The sequence below is a fragment of the Epinephelus fuscoguttatus genome, linkage group LG11, assembly GCF_011397635.1.
Source record: "Epinephelus fuscoguttatus linkage group LG11, E.fuscoguttatus.final_Chr_v1".
In the NCBI taxonomy this organism is placed as follows: domain Eukaryota; kingdom Metazoa; phylum Chordata; class Actinopteri; order Perciformes; family Serranidae; genus Epinephelus; species Epinephelus fuscoguttatus.
In genome coordinates this window covers 21,746,866-21,770,408 of record NC_064762.1, presented here as the reverse complement: position 1 = coordinate 21,770,408, position 23,543 = coordinate 21,746,866, and the positions used below count along the sequence as shown (strand labels likewise).

The 23,543-nt window shown below is 41.1% G+C and overlaps 1 protein-coding gene across 1 annotated transcript in view; it reads right to left on the bottom strand.

Annotated features, from left to right (window-relative positions):
• Window positions 1–1,084: 1,084 nt before the first annotated feature.
• kcnk3a (potassium channel, subfamily K, member 3a) overlaps window positions 1,085–23,543 on the bottom strand; it is a 56,035-nt gene continuing 33,576 nt past the window's right edge. The window contains exon 2 of the mRNA XM_049589936.1: window positions 1,085–5,461. Coding sequence (XP_049445893.1) covers window positions 4,542–5,461 — 920 coding nt within the window. The 3' untranslated portion in view covers window positions 1,085–4,541. The remainder of the gene's footprint in view (window positions 5,462–23,543) is intronic.

The following is a 23,543-nucleotide window of genomic DNA, read 5'->3' as shown; positions in this document are numbered from 1 at the left end:
TTTTCAATCACACTGGCAATTTTCATTCTGAATTAGGTGTTTACAAGATCACTTTTAATAGGAATGAACTTTCATTCCAAATGAAAAGGGAATTTCATGTAAACGCACTCATTGACTACAACAGTACATTGCAGATTATGGGAGTTGCTGGTCTACCGCTGCCTCAAACATTTAGTTTGTTTGTGTTGATCTGTTTTAAATGTTAGTTCAGATTCACCAGGTTTCTGATCATCATTCAGAACACCCGATCATAACCATAAGGTGACCACGAGGGATTTACATAGCAATTTTATCCCTTGTCCTACATCCCACATATCCCACTGACAATGCTGTACATTTGTTCTCAGAAGTCAAACCCCTGCAGGACTGAGGCTTCTCTAAAATCTGTCCTTTTTTCAGCGGCTGTGAAAAAGCAGGGAAGGCTGTCATCACGGGTCTGTGTTTGATGTCAATCAAACTGCGCACACGTGGGTCAAGTGCAGGTGAACGTCACTGTCTTTGCTATTCTGTGCCCAACAGGGAAAAGAGCAAATCCACACAAAGTCACAGACGTAGGTGGAATATGATGGAAACTACCACAAAGAAAGGGCGCCTACAACAAAGACTGGGAAACTGCTGCACTTATAACTGGGTGAAGCTGGTGGAAGGCAACTCTCTGGATATTCTTTTTGTGCTATTTTTCAACCTCTCAGCTGTGTCCAACACAAACATACTCTTTGTCCCACATTTTGTGTGTTGGGATGTGGTCACCCTACATAACCACGACACTAGATTGCATGTAAACCCAGGAATCACCACCGGTATAGCCATTATTATATGATTATAGTGTCAAATTTCTCTGATGTCATAAGTTTGTGTTTGTAGAAAAAATGAGACAATACAGAAGAAAATTTAAGCAATATTAAGAGCTATTTTGCCACCAGTAATTACGTTTTTATTCAGAAAAATCAACCAACAAATGGCAGAATGGTAATTGCTATAAAATTAATGAATATTAAAATGTCTCCTGATTATTAATGTGGTTTTCTGCAGGCCTTGGCTGTACAGTATGTGAACACTCATTGCAGTAGATTTCTCAGCAAAGTGAATGATCAACAGCCATGTTTAATACACCTACAGTAAACCCTGATGAAAAGTTAATACTGATCACATCAAATAACAAATACTAACATGAAATATGGTTATTAGACCATTTGACACTCAAATGAACAAACAGTTGTTTTAAATTAAATCATATTTTATTATGATTGAAGAAAAGAACATACTGTCAATGTATAGCCACACACAGAGCCAACTGCAGCCCCTCCTTCAGTTCATGACAGACGCTGACTGACGTTAATAAGAATGTTCCAGTAGAAAAAGAAAAGATGAAATTGTGACCAAAAGTGATATGACTAAAATATTGAGACATTGTAAATTAAAACTACAAAAAAATAAGATAAGGATTATGTAAGAACAAAAAAAATAAACACTGCATAAAGACCTCAGTTGGCTGAATCAAGTGTGTTTAGGTGGGGCTGGAGCAAAGACCCCCTAAGTGCATGAGGTGCAAACTCTGAGGCCATTTATTAGTGAGGTGTACTGCTATTATTCTCAAACATTAATAACACAGAGTCAAACATCTCAGACGTATAACACAAGAGAGAATTATTCAGGGCGTCTCATTTACATAACAAAACACAATGTGATTCCATTAAATAAAAAAATCAAATAAAATAGTGCACTGAATTCCAGCGCCCTGAAGCACACACACACACACACACCAGCCTTCTGGTGCGGCAGTGAATAAGATAAGACTCTCTACTATGCACAAAGTGAGCTCACATGCTCTGAGTTAAACTATCAGAATATAGTTGTGCTATATGAAAACATATGATGATAACATAGTCTGATGCACAGGAAGAAACTATGAAAAGAAATTCATAGTGATGAGGTCTGAAAGGGTCGGCAGGGAGGCCTAGTGGTTAGTAGGGGTGTAACCATCCATTGATCTTGATATATCGATTCAGTGTTCAACGATCCAATATCGTCATCTTTATGATACGCCTTTACTTTGAAATTCTGTGTCACCGTCAAACAGCACCAGGATGATACTGACAAGCAACCATGAAGAAAAGATGAGGATAATGTTATTTACTCGGGAATAAATCAGTTGTACCTGCCTGGACAGTGTATCACTCTGCTAACTTCTCACTACGGCAACAGCTGCTCCGTTTTAACAATGTAAATCTGAAAAAACACACATGCAGGCTGAGATTCAAACGTGCTGTTCTGTCAGGAGATGACAGAACACGGTACTCACAATGGTGAGTAAGAAAAAGTATAAATAATACATGTAATTAGTTAGGCTATGAACAGAGGAAAACTCTGCTAGTCGCTAGGCTAATTTCTGTGGTGTGAAAGTGCTTAAGCTAATAATGGTGACTAACAAATTTATACTTTTGTGAATTCTATTAATGGTCCAGTGTGTGTTATTTAGAGGGATATATTGGCAGAAATGGATACGTTTTCCTTTGTGTAAAATCACCGGAAAATAAAAATCATTGTGTTTTTGTGACCTTAAAATGAGCTACATAAGGAGTGGGTCTACGAAGATCACCATGTTGCACTGCCATGTTTCTACAGAAGCCCAAAATGGACAAACCAAACACTAGCTTTAGATAGCGTCATTCATATTTTTCAAGATTTCTGTTTTTTGTGTCTTCACATTAGCTATCGTAGTTAGCAGCCCCTACGCTACGAGCCAAACAGCAATGGAAAAACACTTTTTAACTTAACACTGCTTTATTCTGTGTTTTTACTGGTTGAAATCACCTGGTCTGTTTGTTTTAGAGAGGAAGAGACCTCTGTGGATAATTCAGCTCCTGAAAAAAAAGACTCCTGAACATTCGGACCTTAAGCTATCAGAGAAAAAAGGTGAGCACACATTAGCAGGTGCTGGGTTAGCAGCTAGCGGCTAGGAGACAGACAGATTTCTATTGTGAAACTGATTTATTCATTGTTCTTACTGGTTTTATTCAACTGGTCCGTTTGTTCCGGAGAGGAGGAGACCTCTGTGGGTAATTTGGTGCCCAGTAAAAAAAAAAAACCCTGATCAATGAACACTGAAGGAATCCTAACCGGGAGACGTTTCAGCTGGTTGCAATCTGCAATCCTCACCACTAGATGTCACTAAATCCCCCTGAAACTCACACACTGGACATTCAAATTATTTTGTTTTTAATCCATGTTTTATGGCTGTTGGGAGAAGTTTGTCTTCAGTGCTTTAAGACAGATAGTCTTGAGGTTTTAGGAAAAAGATTAGCGTTTGGGTCAAAGTGAAACGATTTTTGGCAGAAAGCCCTGAAGGTTAACTTATCCCATGAGCTGTTTTATGTGAGTTAGTGGAGCCACTTCCAAGTAAACTTTACTGCACTTAATTGTGATAGCTATAGCTATAGCTGCAGTTATGTAGGTGTTGTTTTTATCTTTCATGGCCAAAAGCAAAGTAATAAGTAGCAGCCTCTTCGGTGACCAATTGTGTTAAATGGGCAGATGATATTGTCTGAACTTAACTGAATCGAAATCATAAGACGTTGTAAAATCAGCAAATATCGTATTGTTGTCCAAAGAATCGATATAACATTGTATCGTGATGAAACTAGTGATGTACACCCCTAGTGGTTAGAGGCACCGTCACGGGTTTGATCCCCACGACAGCTACAGGTGTCCCGTCATTCAGAAAGACGTTTAAGCCAAACCTGCCCGATCATTCTCCATCGTCATTTAAATGCCATCGACGTGAGTTTTCTCATGGAAGAAAAACAAACAAACAGATGAAAACAGAGAGAGTGGCTTGAACCTGAACTTCAGTTACAGACACACAGGATAAGACACGGAGAATCATTTTTGTTTTAAATCTTTCACTGAAAAAATAAGCTTTTCCTCAAACACACCTACGAGAGAAGTGTCCAAATATATACACCTTTTTAGTTTCACTGCAGTGAGTACAATACAACCAAAGAGTCCTTTTGGAGAGTCTTTTTTTTTGGTAAAGGTGGATTTAAGATTACGCAATAAAATATTTCTTCTAAGCGGGGCATTATGTACAATCCTTCTTAAAAACGTGTCTCACAGTGTACTCTGTCCCTTTTCATATTAAAACATGAAATTCTGTCTTATTAACAAAGAAAATAACTGAATTCAATATTGTGACATTTAATATAAGAATTCAGATGTACAGAGAGAGCTGCTCGTGTTTCTTTCTCCCTGTCGTCTAACAGCAACAATTCCAGAGTTTGTGTAACGAATGCTTCTTAAACAACCATTAGCATTACTTCTCAGTGACATCAGTAACGATGTTAGTCCTAAATGGTTTGTGCTTTGCTAATGGAAGTTAAATACATGGAGTCTGGAGGCTGCCAGAGAGAAGCCAACATCAGGAGTGCTGCGTGTCTTTAGGACTGGAGTTGTGTCCCCCCTGCTGTCCTCAGCTAATCCCGTACCACAGTTGAAGGTTCCTCCTGTGTGGACTTGACCTTAAAGCATTGAGTTCTTCGAGTTTAGATGGAGCTCCTGCGTTTATTGAGTCTTCTGTAGGTGTTGATGCTGTGCAGACCTGTGGAAACTGAGCTGATTCCCGAGTGGCGTTGCAGGCTGCACACACAGCCGTTAGAGTGCAGGGGGTTGGTAAAAGCCTCTCCCTGCTCCATGTACGTGTCCGAGGTGGAGAGGTCACGTGGGATGATCATGGGTATAGAGTATTGCAGCTTCTCTCTACTCTTGTACCAAAGGCAGGAGCACATGGATTGGAAGTGGAGCACTTCAGCATAAACGTTACGTAGACCCCGACTCGCCGCCCCTCCACCACTGCCTCCTACTGCGCTTCCTCCACCGCACCCAGACGGCGTGGAGGAGGTGGAAGCGGGGTCTACAGAACAGTGGATGTGTCCGCCCGCCTGACCGTTATGAGCGAGGAGCGCCCTCTGCTCAGCATCCCGCTTCTCGTCCTCGGCGTTCATGGTCATGAACCGCAGCACCGCCAAGTTGAGGAAGGCTCCGATCACAGCCAGGCCCGTCAGGATGTAGATGAAGCTGAAGGCCACGTACTCTGGCTGGGTTTGGAGGGCCTGCTCATTCTGCAGCGCCACATAGTCCCCGAAGCCGATGGTGGTGAGCGTGATGAAGCAGTAGTAGTAAGCGTGAAAGAAACTCCACCCCTCAAAGTGCGAGAAGGCCAGCGCCCCGACACACAGCGTGCTCATGCAGGATATGAAGCCGATTGTCACCATGTTGACCATGGAGACCTCGGTGCGCCTCATGCCAAGGCACTTCTTCAGGCGGTGGAGCAGGTACCTGACGAAGGTGTTGATCCGCTCGCCCACGCTCTGGAACATGACCAAGGTGAGAGGGATGCCCAGGAGGGCATAAAGCATGCAGAACACCTTCCCTCCATCTGTGCTGGGGGCTGCATGGCCGTATCCTGGGGGAAAAGAAGGAGAAAGGAGCAGGGTTACTGGGGCAGAACTAATTAAATCTACAGTGCAGAGGACAGGGGTCTGAGAAAAGAAGGCTGGAGGCTGGGAAAAGATAGTCAAACCCCGAGCAGACAGATATAAATGATTTGTATTCTTTGAGCAGCACTTCTTACAAATTCAAAGACTCTTCATTTCACAGCGGCCGAATGCAATTGAAGATGAGAATGCACAGCGGTGTGGCGGGAATGGCAAAGTATTGATGTCGTGTATGGGGAGAGAGAGCTTGAATAATTCATTGACAATTGGTCTCCGCAGGGTGACTTCACCTAATGAGTACATTTGCGCCTAATTAGTCCTCTACATTTTTCCAGAACAAATAAACAGGACAGTACAGGGCACACTGCAAATATTGGTCCTTGTTTTGTTTATGTAACAAAGACACTCTTTGTCCTGGAGTCCTTTGAATTGTGGGATTAGAATACCCCTACAGCACAATAGAATAAGGCAGCAGCGTGGTTTGTGTGCGCTCCAGTGAGTCCTCTGAACAGTGACACAGCTTGAAAAAGGGAATACAAACTCCCCACAAAAATGCAGAGTTAATTAAGCAGCTCCGTGGCACAGAACATGCCACGTCAAAGTTTTAAGAAGGAGCTTTTCAGTAATTTATATCCCATAAAACTGAGAATGGATAATAAACCATTTACTATATAGACATATTGTCGGCGACTGAATACTACCGAGTGCTCACCACCAGCCAATTTCAGATATGACCCACTGTGACTCTGAGTGATTCTGTATGCACTCACACTGTAGAGCTCATGAATTTCAGGATGGATTTGAGCTTCCTTCCGGCATATCTCAGGTTAAGCACTAACCTTTTTCCTCATCACGTCATCCTCTCACTCCTATTGTCCCACAGGATACGGCGCCCTCGCATGCAACATCATTACCACCCGAGATTTATTCCCCGCATGTGGACCTGTTGCACACAGGAGCCGAGAGATGATGTCCCTGATAACAATGTGATCAGCAAATGGAAAAGGTTGACCAATAGTTTGAATGTAATTACTCCCCGGGTTGATTTAATTCTTTGGGCTCTGGTTTTATTGTCACACTGATCCGTGCGGTTGAGCCATCTGTCTGTCTGGTGCCAAATCTGTTTAAAGCTTTCCCAGTTGGGCCGCCAAAATGAGAGCCATTACAACTGATGTATCTCCTCGTGGAAGGAAAAACCTGACCCGTTCACCGAGCAAAGAGACAGTTTGCTTCTTAGCAGCATTGCCTATTTTTAATCTCACCCCCACAATGACATTTATCCCATTTTCTGATGACAGAGAGATGACTGATGAGTACTCTAGTCTGATTAGTGGCCAATTTATTACAGTCCACTTTAGCAGAGAGACTGACTCTCCGGCCATTTGATGACATTAATGATGGTGCGTTCGAGATGATACTGAAAATATTTTGGATAAACTAGATGATATTTAACACAGACTGAAGTTTGCATTCATACTACGACGACTTGGAATGGCAGAAGCTGGACATTTCAACAATTTATGAATTGCTTAAGCTTTATTTTTGATTGCTTAATTGAGTTGAAACAGCTAAAAGTATTTACTTACAGCTGTTTCAACTGTTTATCCATTAGGTCTACAGTTAATCAATTAAAACTATTTATCCATTATGATTAAGTATCTATTTCAACCATTTATCAGTAGCTAATTGCAGTTGCAGTCCTTGGCTCTGGGGGGCACCACGCAAAAAAGTCCATCAAGGGCTGAACTAACAGTATCCACCTGTCATAGGATAGCTGGAAGGGGCAGCAGCAGTGTAGTACCTTTATGGGAGGGTTCATTGCAAAATGTGGCAATATGAATGGCTGTCAGGGAGCCTCTTTTCCCAACATACTTTGGGGGCCCACAGACAATTGCTTGTTTGCTCCCCCTGACTTTACCCCCCTGGCTAATTGTCAGCACTTTATCTGTTTTGCATTACATCGCTAATTTTTTCAACGGTTTACTGCAGTGATCGTATACCAGTGGCCTACAGGTGACGCATGGCTTCCCATCTGGGAAATGGGAATTCAGAAAATGTGAGGAGGAAAAAAACATTGTTTCAGTGTTCAGCATTTTATCTTCCTATATTAAAGCAACTCGAAGAACAACTGAGATGGAAATAATTCTATTAGAAATTATTAACCAATCCCTACACTGCAGGTACTAAAGACGTTAAAAATCCACCTGTCAGCTAATTATTTGAGAGCAGTAGTGATGCACAAGTCAGCCTACAACTCACAGGGTGGATCCAGGTAAGCTCACTAGAAAATATAAGTGTTCCCAGGAAGTTATTGATAACTGACAGAAACACTGTGTGTAATAGTCCACCTTCCACCTCCTCTTACCCTCTCTCAAACACGGACAGTTCTCATCTCTGTCTGTGTCTCTGCCCTCAGTCTTGCTACTGTTATGCATAAAGTTGGCGATTTGTGGGCTGTGTCGGGTTTGCATGGTTAATTAATGCATATTTTTGAGGGGTGGGCGGTGTGAATTGGATAATTAAAGCCGTCTTTAATAAACTGAATGTGGCCTGTACCATATCTTCATTTAAGAACAAGAATAAACCTCTTATTTAACATTTGTTTTATTCTAATAATGAATTTAGTCCTCCAAATGTTACTATATGGGCGGCACGGTGGTGTGGTGGTTAGCACTCTCGCCTCACAGCAAGAGGGTTGCCGGTTCGATCCCAGGCATGGGAGCCCTTCTGTGTGGAGTTTGCATGTTCTCCCTGTGTCAGCGTGGGTTCTCTCCGGGCACTCCGGCTTCCTCCCACAGTCCAAAGATATGCAGATTGGGGATTAGGTTAATTGGTGACTCTAAATTGTCCATAGGTGTGAATGTGAGTGTGAATGGTTGTCTGTCTCTATGTGTCAGCCCTGCGATAGTCTGGCGACCTGTCCAGGGTGTACCCTGCCTCTCGCCCGATGTCAGCTGGGATAGGCTCCAGCCCCCCCGCGACCCTCAAGAGGATGAAGCGGTTAGAAGATGAATGAATGAATGAATGAATGTTACTATATTTCTAAAGAATTATTACTTAAATTATTTACCAATGCTAGTGAGGTCCAAATCAATTTAATTTATATTTTTTTTCAAAGTGTGCCCCCCCACAGTGTCAGCTTAGAAAATCTCTGGCCCTTTGACAAATGCAATTGATGACACCTTGTTTAGTGATTACTTTTAAATAATCCTACTTGTTAACTAGTGTTCACATCCTCATATTCCTATTCTTTTTTAACTAGTTGAGCTACTCCAAAGTTTTCTCACATACCGCGTGCTGCTACTACAGGAGCACTTCCTCCCAGGGTCCCACTGCCTCTGGGTGGGACTCACTACTGTACAATATGTCAACTTCTTAAACCAGTACAACAACAACAACAACAACAACATAAATCAGGTTCCTTTGGCCACTATGACTGGCTTTCTTTTCCCCCAGCAGATACTGCTAATCAGAAATGCACAAGTCTATATGGTCAGTCTGCTCCCCCACACTTCAGCTCAGGTCTGTGAATATTAATGTCTCCTATTGATCCATCATGAATATATATTAAAAATCATAAATCTTTGAAGAAAATTTGCATTATTACTTTCATGTGAAGGTACAACTCTCCCCTCAAGGTCTGCATCAGAAAATATTATAATCCTAAATTGCATTTACTTCAGCCTTGCAGAGGTATTTACTCCTGCCTGAACCCCGGGATGAATCCAGTGGAAAAAACTGTTTGATAAGAAAACAAATTTTCGGTGTCGTGATTTGTTCTGCCATTTGCCTCTCATCAGAGAACTTATCAAAACATATGATCTCAAAGAAAGTTCAAATAGTGTCAACAAGCAGACGAAGGTTCCCAGATTTGTACAAAGTGCTACATAAAAGTCAGCCATAACGAAACACTAATCCTCTTCATATTATATCCCATACACAATTATGTTTGGTTCACATGTTTGGTGTTAGTGTTAGTGTAAGTTAATGTGGTTTAGTGAGGCCACATTGTGGTTCAACACATTATCACTCCAACCTCTTCACATATCTACGTTTGGTCATGGACTTTCCATGTCCAGATACGACATGCAAGGTACCCTGGGTGTGTTGGTTGTTGACGTTCTGGGACACCGTGTCAAGTTCTGTCTGTTACATGCATTGTCTTCTTTCAAAACAGACCTCCTTTTTCACAGGAAATTTAACCTTTACATACAGTTTCTTTCAAAATAAATGCACTGCGTCAGTACAACAACGCAATTTGACATTTTTCTTCCTCCAACCACTAACTTGCGTGGTTGGGTTTAGGAAAATAGAACAGGATTTGGCTTTATAATCTTACAAGTGGCAAACACCGCTCTTAAAGTGGGTGTTTGTTGGACCCATCCACCATCCCTCCCACCTGTCCCTTTCTGACTTTTTCCGCCTAAACTTTCATTCTTGTCCTGTTGCATTTCCCCCTGACGCCACTGGTCGCCATTAAACTATAATGGCGACCAGCCACATATCATGCCAATGTCAAAGGGCAGCTTTTTTTCATCAGTGTCTGATGCGCTAAGTCACTGCCTAAGCACGGGATTTCGACGGCTTCAGAGTGAGACTGGGTTGTGTGGTTAAGGCCAGGGCATATTTGAGTATGGTTAAGCAGAGGCGTGACCAAGTCAGTGTTTTGCAAGTTAAAGGAAGTCTTAAGTCTTTGTACTCTGATCTCAAGTCAAGGCAGGCAAGTCTTGAGACCTAAACCTTGAGTTTTGAGTCCTAAACAAGGCAATTTTTTTGTTGAGTCCTAAACATGTCATGACATGTCACTAAATGAAATGCTACTTTAACAGCAAAGTAATGATATACATAATTTACAAAAATCACAAATGCTTTTTAAATTTTGTATTAATTTGTAAAACAAGTCTGCTGAAGTTGTTGCATTTCCTCAATTTTCAACCTGCACACTTTGCATACTGCAATTCCTGTCTTAGCTTTCTTAGTGGTATCATTTTTTTTTTATGGCACTCAGTAACATAAATTTGCATCTTTATGGCTCTCTCCTGCAACTCGACTAGCTGCTGTTGGATTGGTTCAACCAAAGTGGATCCAGGAATTGAGTGTCGACTTGTTGGGAATGAACAGCGTTAACATAAGTTGATTCAGAAAATGCAGGAAAAAGAATTGATTCATGGCACATTGTTTAAACAATGAAGCTCCAGCGAAAGTTCAGTCAGGAAGACAATACTTTTCATGCTCAGGCTGTAAGTTTCTTTCTCACCCTGCCATTCACTCCTTGCATGTATGCTCACTCACTATCTCTAGTTCTCTAGTCATTGTCTGGGTAGGTTTATTGAGTCATCAGCTGATCTGATTCAGAATCAACCAATAACGCAGCCACACACCCTCTCTGTCAGCCTATCATCTTACTGCTCCTCATTTTAAATATGGTTCTTTCTCTGCTGTAGTTCTTTCTTGCTGCCGTCGTGTGCGCCCTCCACCTCCCCATCACCACCCAGTCTTCACAGATTCATCAGCCTCATCATCCTCAGCAGCCACCAGCCTCAGAGTCATCAGCCACCACTACCACCACCAGTGTCTGGACTCCATGGTCGATCACAAAATATCTCCTTCTAGTGTCCAGGTTCTAAAGACTTCTGTTAAATCTCAACCAGCACAAATCATCTGTTAATCTGTACATTCATATTCTGTATTAAATATTATCTTTACCTCATTCTTCTGTCTCTCCTTGCCAATATAAGGTACTGGTCATACCAGATTAGATGAGGTTGTGAGGGCAATAAGAGTGTATTAAATTGAGCTTGAGTGAGTTTTATTCCCTTCGGATTGAACTTTTATATTTCAAGAGGGAGATTGTGTTATATCTTATTTAAAGGGTCACTCTAGTGTCACTTTAAGAGTTACATTTTACATCCACGCCTGTAAGTAAACTTATTGACCATCATGACAGAGAGAGCAGGACAGTGTGTTCAGGTGAGCACACAGGCCGAGCTGCAGGCCTGTCACGAGCTGTCAGCAGCAGGGAGCAGCTTATCGAGACACGTGGACGACCGGAGTGACAGCGGTGCTCGTCAACAGCAGACGCAGGAGCTGGAGGCGACAAGGCCAGCAGTCCCGCCACTGCCGCGTGAGAGAGATCGGAGAGACCCGCATGACAAGTTCATCCTTCCCTCTCCTCCCCGAGCCTCACCCTCACCCGCTCCCCCCAACAGCAGTGACAAAGTTATCATGAGATAGGACGTCTCCACGGCTTGTCCTGGCACGCGGGCGGGGGGGGGCGGCACCAGGGCCACTCACTCTGTTTACATAGATTACAGTCATTGCCACTGGCAGGGAAAAAAATGCAGGCTCACCGCTCTGAAAGGTGAAAAAAACAATTGGCCAAAGAGGTCTGATTGACATGTGAAGAACCCCAGACTCTGCACTGGCTGTCTGACACTGAAGCATTAATACTAAACACATTTGGCTGCAACTATTTGCACATATTTCACAGATAGAAGGGGAAAATCACAGAGCAGACATCTGGGAAATTACAGGTTTTTTTCCTGTAATTTCCTCTAAAATTAGCTCAGTGTCTGAATTTGTGGAAGGATTGTTGCAACTTATAAAAGGAAAATCTCTTTGAACTCTGGGCTGATTGTCTCATAACCTGATTTCTGTAATTATCCTGCTAAAGAAAATACGAAAATTGCATAACATTGAAAGGCAATAACAGCTTTTAAAAGACCTATTAGGCAAAACTAACAAGCAGGGGAGGCTCGGGCTTATAAATGTCAGCTGAACACAGGTGCACCATAGTCTAAACTCTCATCATTCCCTCACTGCTGCTGCCTCTCATTACAGAAGCGTAATTTACAACCAATCATTTAAGTTAAAGCCTCCAGCAACAGGCTAATTTAAGTGCTTCAAAACAAATCATTTCATAGAGAGGAGACATAATCCGCTCTGATATCTTTGCCATTCTGAAATGCTGTTAATATAATTTGGAAATTTAATTTCAAGTTGCTTTTTTCCCCCACCCTGTAATTCATTTCACAGTTCCAAATCCTCTCATTCATTTTAGCAGATGGGCGCACAGCTTCATTCAGTGCCATGCCACATTAACCCTCACTCCGATTGTCTAATTAAATGTTATCTTCCAACACTGCTCATCTGTAGCAATGCAAATAATATCACTGGTGCGGGCTGTTGTTTCACTTTTTGGTCCTGCAATTGCTACTTCGCCTCCAAAGATGACAGCTCAGCACATGCAGTTCCCTTCCTCGTGACATCTGCCTCTACAACACAGCGTCGGCCACTGCATCCAAAGTCTTCATTATACTGATTAATTAGGCAGGGATGAAAAAACGGGCTTTGAAAATACATCAAAGAATGGCATAATGTGCCTGTTAGGGCTCCGGCTCTCTGTCACTCAATTAAATTTTCATTGATTACCAGGCACAATTTGTTCTCGCCATCCAAATGAGGAGCACAACCTATTCATCAAGCACATCACCTTGGCTAATGGGGCAGGACTCTCAAAGAGGCGACGCATTTATTAGGGGCTAATAATAAATGAAAAAAAAAAGAAACACATGCACACAAAAAACAGAGGTGAAATATATGTTTTTTCAGATGTCAAAATGTATAACATGAAATACAAATGCATGCACACCAGTGGGGCTGAAATCATTTTATGAAGCGTACATCCACAAACACAACACAAAGTGTCTCTGCAAAGGAGACTTCAGGATGTGGATTCTGTAACAGAAATGCTGGTGGCAGCGTTGCTCTCTGGGGTTCAGTGGTGACTGATAATGTCCTCAGACATTTCTGCACCCCGGAGACCAACCAGTGCCATGCTGTATAATACACTCATCAGTGTGTGTGTGTGTGTGTGTGTGTGTATGTATGTGGTGCAGGGTTTCACTCCAGACTGAGAGGCAAAGGTGAAAACAGTAGCCGGCTGGAAACTGTTGTCTCTGCGTAATCGCTCAGGTATAATAAACAGATAGCATCTTGTGTAGTTCATTAAGTGTTTGCTGTAAAGGAGAGGAGCTGTGGTCTCTTTTAAAGGCTCTAATGTCACTGATACTGCTGTCAAACAAAAAGTTTCTTGTATGTAAAGTGACACATCTTTTAAACAATCATTCTTGTGTAAATTTGTCTTTTATTTTTCTGTTTTTGACTCAGCACAAACTCATGCTGTGCACTTATATATTGTTAAAACCTATTCAAATATTTTAGTGGATTTTGAATCTGTCTAAGAAGGCTAAATATATCAGGGTGAATTTTGGGGATGTTTGTAGATGAGTAGTTCATCTAGACCTCTGGTTCCCAACTGGTCCAGCTACAGGGTCCAGATTTCTTCTTAGTCATTAGTCCACACAGTTTAATACATTCAGTGTCATACTTGAGTTTGGCCATGTCATCGAGGTAGTTTGCTGTCTCTGTCAGGTAGCTGTCCATTAGTCACTCACTCTAAAGCAAGAAAGGGCACTTCAAAATAAAAGCTCGGGTCTGGAAATTCACTGTACTTCAAATTAGAGTGTGTTTTTTTTTACAAACTGGACAAGTTTAAGAGTCACTTGTCCATTCAGAATGGAATTGCAACCCACCAGCTGGGAACCACTTGTCTAGAAAATCTCCATTTGGTTGAATGACTCAGCCAAACACTGAGTTTGATGTCACTTATTAACAACACAAAGCTTCAATGAAGAGCTGGAACCAGCTTGTATATGACGCAGTCAGACAGTGTGGATTTCTCATATCCAACATGAGGAGGAACTGTGTGTTTAATTTATTCTAAAGTTAAATTAAAGCACTGTAAAGCACTTTGAAACTTCCCAAGTATATAAATTATGCTACATAAATTAACTTGCTTTGCTAACTGTGTCACACAAATTGACTATGTTGGTGCTAAATCCTTAATTGAGAATAAAGGAAATCCATTTATTAAACAACAAATTACAAAAGACGAACATCCATAATGGCAACAAACAAATGCAACATTAAACCTGAAACATGCTGAACATAAATAATCCAGCGTGTAACAAATTGTGATTAAATTGTTTGCTGTGCTTTTGGTTATTGCAAAGCACCTGCTGTTGTTTGTAGAGCTTATTGCTGTGAGTGTGTGGTGATAACTGAAGGTGACTCAGACATTTTTTTAAGATTATTCTTTAGGGCTTTTTGCCTTTATTATAGCACAGCCGGAGAATAACAGGAGAGGGGGGATGACACACGGCAAAGGGCTACAGGGTTGAAATAGAACCCTGGCTGCTGCAAGAGCCACTTTTACACAGAGATCACACTATAGGGCCTCTACAAAGTCAAAGTGTGGTTTTAGACAGCATGCCGGCATCGCAGAAGTAAAAGAAGCGTGACTAAAGAGCACCTGCCTCTAGTGTGACATATAACATATGCATCACCAGCGCTTTATACACAATAACAATGGTATAACATGACAACAGTGGCGAAAGGTAGATACCACGGGTCCTAGTGTACGCTAGTTACTAGTTATAAAGCACACACACGCCCACCACGGGCAAATGTTTATGAAAAAGCCAAAGGCATCTCATTTAGGGAGCTTTGTTACTCCCGTTTGTTTCTCTCTTGTCCTTTCTTACTGACACTTTTCGATTTAAAAGGCATGACTGCTCGCTGGACTTAAAGATGTGTCCAGCTTGTCAGTCTTGACAGATTTGACGCCTAAACTAGCTACTGTATCCTATGATCTTGTCACACAATCAAATAGAGACTTGATATTAGACAATATTAACATACATGCTACCAACATCAGCATTGCATATCTATATCTATACCTGACAAAAATATTAAAGAAAATAAGAAATTATTGACTTAATTGAACAGATTTTTAAAAAATAATTTTGACTGTTTCTGTAGAAAAAGCATTCATATAATCTGTTATAGATTACTACTGACTATTTTACCAAAAACACAGACAAGACAAGACAAGATAAGAAAATCATAACGGAGATTTAATGTCTTTTTTCCAACACAAGTGTAGTTGCAATCTGAATCATTTGCAAGGGCCCCACCCCACGGCCCCCAGTGCAACCGCACCTGCATGACAATAACAATCATCTACTGTCTGATTGATCTCATCCATTGCTTAGAGGAAAAGCAGTGGTGCCTCCAACTCTTTTGGGGCCTAAAAAGTCGCTAGAAAAACAACAACAATGACTCGCTAAATCACAACCGTTTTTGTTATTATTTTGGCGTCCAACAGTGGTCTGTAGCTTGGCAGGCGTCTCACCTAGGTGACACACCACCCACCATCCTCCCCACCTCTGAATAACAAAGTCAGCTTATATATTACATCATTTAACATACGTTGATATATATAAAACCTACCAATGCAACATATCTGTGGTTTTCAGAAACATACAATGTCAAAGTTTTACTGTGGCGACTGGGCTGTTTGTTTTAGGAGAGATATTCACACATCCAACTGTCTTGAGTCTTTGAACAGAAACTCCCGCACACTGCTCTTACTCAGCTTCATGATTTATGAGTAACACAAACGTTTCGGTCCCCCTGGACCTTCGTCAAGAGTGTTCAACACCATTATTTACAACACTGAGCTTAATTAGAAACTGCTCCACCCATTTCACAGGTGTAGGGGAAATAATCAGCTGTGGCTGTGCTTGTCAATAATTGACAACACCCTGTGCACCATATGTCACATACCTCATAAACGAAAGAGCAAGGATGCAAGAAAAACACAGGAAAAACCTTGTAACCTCAGGCTCCTTTTACAGTCTACTCATAACATTATTTACAAAAAATGCTGATCTTATGAATGAACACATCAGCCTTGCAGCTCTCATAAATCATTCAAAATGTTCAACACTGCATACTCCTATGCCATGTATTATAAATTGGTCTTCTGAGATCCCCAAATCAGTTTCTATTCAGGCTCAGTGTTGTAAATAATGTTGTTGAGCGCTCGTGACGTAGGTCCAGAGCGACTGGGCTGTTAAAAACTCCTGTTGAAGCAGAGTAACTGTGATAATTTACAGCTCTACTAAGAGGACATTACTGTCGGTGTGTATCACTGTAGTGTTCAGTAAACAAATTCCTTCTGCAATGCTGAAGTGTGCTCAGAGGTGTTGCACACAATCACAATATTCGGCCATATATGGCTAACCCAGCTCTTCTCCGTACAGGTGGCCGCAGCAGCCATTCAGGCGTGACGTCACTCTTATCTGTGCTTACACCATCCCTAAAATGCCGCACAGATCTGGGGAACATTCTGAACAAACGTCTAAATAAACATGGACCATGCCGTCTGCTTTGATACAGGCTGTCTGTGAGCAGCGGCCCACTCTGCTTCCCAGCATGCCTTCTCCACAGCTCACTTTCATCTCCAGCTGCGTGTTATCATTACACAACCTGACAAACTGTAACTCTTGCCCACTTGTAAGCATCACACATTTCCACAGATAACACCACATGTTATGTCAAAAAAGTCGACTGCGATCCTGAATTTCCCACAAATGATGTCCGGTCTGTATCTGAGACGTGGACCTGCAGACCCCTATCAATTCTCAGTCACAGACACCTCAAACTCCAGATGACCCTGTGATTGTTTATTCAGGCACTCAAACACAAGCTCTGGTCTTCCCGCCTCCTTCCATTACTCCGTCCGGCTTTTGACCCACAAGGCCCTGCTGACAGCTGCTGTGTAATGTCCCTGTGTGTGAAAGCAAATGATTTCTAGGAATATGTTTCACAGGAAGGAAAATAAATCAATATTTAAGGTCAATGAGTTCAATCAAGAATCTAGAAAAAAAAGGCAAACTGTAGTTGCCTCATTTATTTTCAACGAGGTATGGATTAGAAAGAAAGCTTTTCCTACTGTTTCAGTGACCTGATATAATTTCAGTGCGGTGTTACTCAGCAGGGCAGCAGGGGTGCAAAGCTGAATAGAAATATATGGTGCATGTACAGTATGTGCCATATGTTAATTTGTCTAATGAATACAATGCAAAAACAACCCTTTGTTTAACATATAAAGGAAATTTAAATTTTGCCATTTGGCCTTAATGCATCAGACTGTCAAATCTAACAATGTCTGATGACAAACAGATTGTTTTTCAGTGCCTTCAAAAACCATTAAGTAGATAAGGTATGGTTAAGTATATGCAACTAAAACACCTTAGTTAAGGTTAGGGAAAGATCGTGGTCATAGTTAAAAGCAACCAATAAATACAGTGGTCCCCCACGCCTTGATTATTTTACAATCTACCCCAACTGGCGCTATTTGGTCCGCTTTAAACGAACCCTGGTCCGCTTCCACAGATAGTTCGGTTCGTTTGGAGTGGTGTGAACGCTCATTTGACTCTGGTGCAGACCAAACGAGGTCTGCTTGAAAACTGTGGGTCTCGGTTCACTTGCAAGTGAACCCTGGTGCAGTTCGCTTACAGTGGGAAATGCAAACGGACTAAGAGAGGAAGTGAACCAAAGAGAGGAAGTGACGTAGAGTGCAGTGCATTTGGGGTAGAGAAAAAACAAAGCCACAAGTTGTCTTGTGGGCAGACGTGGAGTAGTGAGGAGGCACAGGCACTTATTGATTCATGGTCAGAGGACTATATATCGCAGCTGCTACCCACAGTGGATTTCCGTTTTCGGTCCTGGCCAATCGATGAGCTGGGTTTTCTTCTTCCTAATGCTTTTTTTCTTCCTAGTTGGTGGTCGTTTCAGGCAATACTGCCCCCAAACAATCAGCTGTCGTAACTGCGTGATGTTGTCCAGGCAGTTTGGTCCACTTTAAAAAGTGCAGTGTGAAAGTGAACCAAACCATGAAGGTGTAAAATTTTCAGGATTCCCCACCCAACTGAACCGAGTCCTGCAGACTATCCTGGTGTGAATGCGCCCTAATATTCCACTAAAATTCAGAATATGACAGTTTTCTGAATTTTTTTCCCAAATGTCGCATTTTCCGATTAAATGGGATATGGCGATATTAACAGCATTCTTTGGACATGTATACAGTGCATTTGGAATATGCCTCTGATTTAAGGTCACTTGTGCGTTGTCATGGATATGTTGTACATGAACCAAATCTCGGTTTCACAGTTTTCAAGGCTGGCGTAGTGATGCATGCCCAAAAGAAAAGCCCACATTGCTGGACGGAAGGAGAACCACACCTTCTTTTAGATATTATAACAGATGTGAATATCAACAGGTTTTTCAATATTAATAAATACTGCAACGCAGACCTTTTCAAGAATGTGACCGAAGAACAGTTCGCACAGTTGATCAAGTCAGCCACCAGTAGGAAATCTTATTGTGATGCAAAGAAGCAGCGGCTCCAGCTGTCACACATTTACATATTTGACTTGATGAACAACATGTTAGAGCACAATAATTGGAGTATGCATAGTGCCCTGTAAACAGGAGTTTTAGTGGAATATTCGTTTTCATTAGACATGTAAACAGTTCAGTAGAAATAATGTATTTTCTGGAATGAGGGCAAAAACTGAAATATTTTGTGCATGTAAACGTAGTCATTGAAGACCCACTGAACATGATGCAAAGTTATCCTCGATGCTTCCTTTGTCACATGGGCGATTTGCTTCTCAAACCACTGTGGGATAGCAGGTGACATATGGGGCTGACCACCAACACACTCACAAAAAAGGGAAGGGTAAAAGGACCTGAATAAGTTTTACTATATTCAAAAGAAAAACACTGATGCACTGGTGCTAGTGCTTCCTATTATCAGGAAGCACTAGTTATCAACGATGGAGGGACTCAAAAGCATGACTAACAAACACAATATAAAGTTGAAGTCTTGACTTGAAGATACCAGGGGTCAGTACACAGGGGTCAGTCCGAAAGTCAAGGCGAAAGGTTTCAAAACAACAAAAGCACAAGCCAAGAGAGTCAAAGTCTGATGCTGTCATGCTTACTAGAAACAGTGAAGACAAACTGAACTAAAACAGCATCATGTTACTTCTGCGTTTGCCACTGATAGATATCAGTCATTATTCACATGACTATGTTTGTGGCGAAAACATGAATATAGTATTATGTGTTTGGACCAGCCATGTCTAAGCCACATGGTGTCAAAAACTTCCTCAGTGGCCCTTGGCATCAGATATGGACACCCTTTAACATCTCAGGTGCACTGGGCTTTCAGCTAACTCCAATGTCAACCTGTCCTCATCATTAGACGGTTAATAAGCACAAGACTTTGATCCAGAAGAACAGTATTCATGTCTCATGTGAAATTAAAAGTCAAAGTTGAGTTATTTTGTCACGTCAGTCGCCAACCACAATCTTACCCTCATACTAGCCAAGTGGTTTTGTTGCCTTTCGTTGCCTTAACCTAACCTTGGGCTGCTTCCCAAGTGTCAAAATATGACGAGTAGGGATGAGATCATGTTTAAACAAATAAACACTGCAGGTTTTTTTTTTTTTTTTTGGCAGATGCTTTCTAACCAACTGTAGATCATTTCTAAACAAGGCATTTTTAACACAGGAGCACTGCCCTGTCAAGACAGACAAGAGTATCAGTCATTCACCAATTATTTTGTCCCAAGCTATTACCGTTGCCTAGTCCTTACTAGGACTGAGATTAAACCTAACCATAGCTTAAACTTTGTAGTGCCGAAACACTTTCATAGTTTACACATTGTTACTGTTGTACTGTTGTGTGAAATATCCAACAAATGTATTACATGTCTTGTTGTGAAGGGCAGTTACATATTTTGTAATTCAATTTTGAGGGCTTGTTAGTTGGATGATAACATGTAACAAGTGGTAAACTTCTAAAGGATGCAGGTTTAATGTCACCAAAAAAAGACCACACAGTGTGGCACAATTAAATTTGACATTGTATCATAAAATATATATAATATCAGATATTAAAAACAGTTTATAAAGCCTAATTCAGCAGGTAGAACAGGTCATCCACTTATTGCAGAGGTGGGGTTTCAATTCCTGGCTCCCCCTATAAACACATATGCACATGCACATATCTGTACATATTTCTTATTCTCATTTTTCTGTTTATACATATTGTGCTGTTATATTATAGCATATCACACATATTTTTATGTTTTTAAATACTTCTTATTTTCTAATTTCTTAATATATAACTATAACATATCCTAATTACCCCCCTGGAACAATCAAGTATTACGGATATCAGATATTTGACGTGACAGTGTCCTTGAGGTAGACACAAAGCCTGTTAGCTCTGATGGTTAGTCCACATTACTGTACTTAAATTTCACCATGACGTTAGATATCAGTCATTTTGGCGCTCAATATGTATATTGGCTTTTCAACTTGTATCAGAATATTTGCACTTTGTTATATTCAATACTTGTAATGATGTCAGCTGTGTCAACATTACTCTGCTGCTGCTGCTGTCAGCAGACTGTAAAATAGTAAGAATAATCTCTCTAATCAAACTTTCATTATCAGCCCCGACAGCGAAACACGAGAGAGAGAGGGAGAAAGTGAGGGATACGGGATGTATTCATCACAAGCAATCTGATGCAACGCCAAAGGAGACAGCGCATTGGCAAAGCGTCTGTCTGGGTTCACTTTAACTCGGTTACCCCTGTGTGGGCTCCAAATCGGGCCTGGGAGCATGTGTTCTCATCCAGCTCACAGCTGAGGCCCAAACATTAAAGCATCACAAGCCTGAAGACCAAAGCGACCAGCAGTTAGATCAGAGAGCTGTGACTCTGCTCCCCTGAATGTACCCAACCCTCTCATCATTACGCAATACGACATTCACACGTTATCTGTAGAAGCACTTCCATCAAAAGCACTGATCTGTGTCTGTGTGTGTCCGACCCATCCTAGCCTTATGTTTTGCTTTCACTGTGAAAAAAAAAAAATCCCTATCAGGGTCTATTTCCAAAAGTACTCCTTAGGTTCCTTTTTAGGGGATATGAGAGGAAACCTTGGCAGGCCGCAGTTTTCCATGAGGTCAGTAAGCAAGGCATTCCAAGCAGAGTGTGAGATCTCTGGGAGGGTTAGCTAATTAAATAAATCACGTGATTTATGTACCTGATACACAGTTGATATGGACTTGTTTTAAAATTCACAACACAGCTGGACTAAAATGGGGTTCACATACACAGATACTGTACACAGTAGGGGGGAGGAGGGGGGAGAAGGAAAGGGTAGAAGAGGACATGGGGAATGAAATATTAGAGAAATAAAGCAAGATGAAAGGATAAGAAATAAAGCTGAAGGGAAACAGATTTCGGATACATAAATCATGCTGTACACTGTGGTGAATTTATAAACAGATCCATTCAAGAAGGCACAGTTGAAGCTTTAAAACTTAATTTAGATGGTAGGAAGTCTTTAATTTGTAGTCATTGCTAATGCAGGATTTCTTTCCAGGCTCTTAGGAGGTCAACTCAAATAACAGACGTATCTGTTTCAAGTGCTCCATTTGGGCTATCTGCTTTAAAAGTATGCCTGTGTGGGCACGAAGAGAGGGAGAGAGTGAAGAGAAGGCAATGTTGTGTAATATGATAGTGGAATCTGAAATAGTTTCTTCAGGGAATACATGTTAAAACCCCACGATAAACAGCTGGCAGGACGGCAAAACATACTTTCCTTTCACTGCCAAGAATGATAACAAATTAAGTCAAAACAAGCCGAGATACACATAATAATGACATGACTGCTGAGCCAATGTGCCCTATTATCTGAACGCTATTGCCATAATTAGCCCAGACCGGTGATTCCCAACCGGAGATACTAGTACCCCAGGGGGTACGTGGAGAGATTGTGGAGTAGCTGAACAAGTCTACTTGAAAATAAGATAGAAAAATACAATGATGAAAAAAAAAAATCCACATATTGAGCTGTAACACCCAGAAACCATGTGTTGCATAAGACTATGTGAAGACTAGTAAGAGAGCAGTTTGTATATAAAGGTGGACAACATGGCAGCTCCCCAAAATGAAGCCAAGGTGTAAGTAATAAACCCCGCCCCCTTTATGTTGACGGATGGAACATTGGCCAAATTGGAAACGGCAAATAAATGTTCTTTCAGATAAATTTGGTTTTATGAGTTATTTGATTCTATTAAAAGAAAGTCTGACATCATAATTAATCACTGTGCATGCGATCAGTGTCGGCTGTTAATTGTTTTTTTGGATGACCATTAGTTGTTACCAAGGCAACAGCTACTCTTCCTAGGGTCCATGTTGGACGGGCGTATGGGCGGAGACTTGATACTGCAGAAATTTCTACTGCGCAAACTCTGGCTTCAGCTTACGTCACCAAAGCAAGATGGCAGCGGCCATATCTGGGATATTTCAACTTCATTTTTGGACAGTGGAAGAAAGCGGAGATGCGTTGCCCATCTTTACATAATATAATTGTTAAGATAAGCTTAAGTTAAAGTACGCTAAAAGTAGGCTAGTCGATAAAAGGTTGATGAAGACAACAAAAACTAATGGATACATAACTCATAGTATAAGTAATGGACAAACCATTGGAATAGTTAGGGTTAGGGTTAGGTATACAATATAATGTATACATGGTTAGCTAGATAAAAGTAATAAAAATGACTGCAGTTGGTAATGTTAGCTAAACATGGTTGTCAGTTAGCTACTTGGCTCAAAGTATTAAAACACTTAGAATAGTGAAGTTAGCCATAAATTATGTTTGAATGGCTATAGCCAGCTATGTGACACCTCAATAAGCTATCTAAATGTAATGATGATATGATAAAATATAGCCAAAAACAATGGATAGCTAAATGGTTAGTTAGCTAAAAGTAGTAGAAAATGGATAAACTGTTTGTTCTGTAGGCCGAAAGCTAACGTAAGGCTATTAACGAATTAGACTAAGGTCACATGACCTAACGTCACCACCATAACATAAAGCCATGTTTGGCGTGATAATGTTCTGTAGTATCGTTTAGCCACTTGTTAGCAACCGCCTTTTTTAAGACACATTGAAGCTTCAAAGTTCACAAGTGGGGTATTTGACATTTTTTAGGTAAAAACAAACCTTATCTGGTCTGATATAAAAGAAAAGAAAAACACTGACATTTTTTATGTT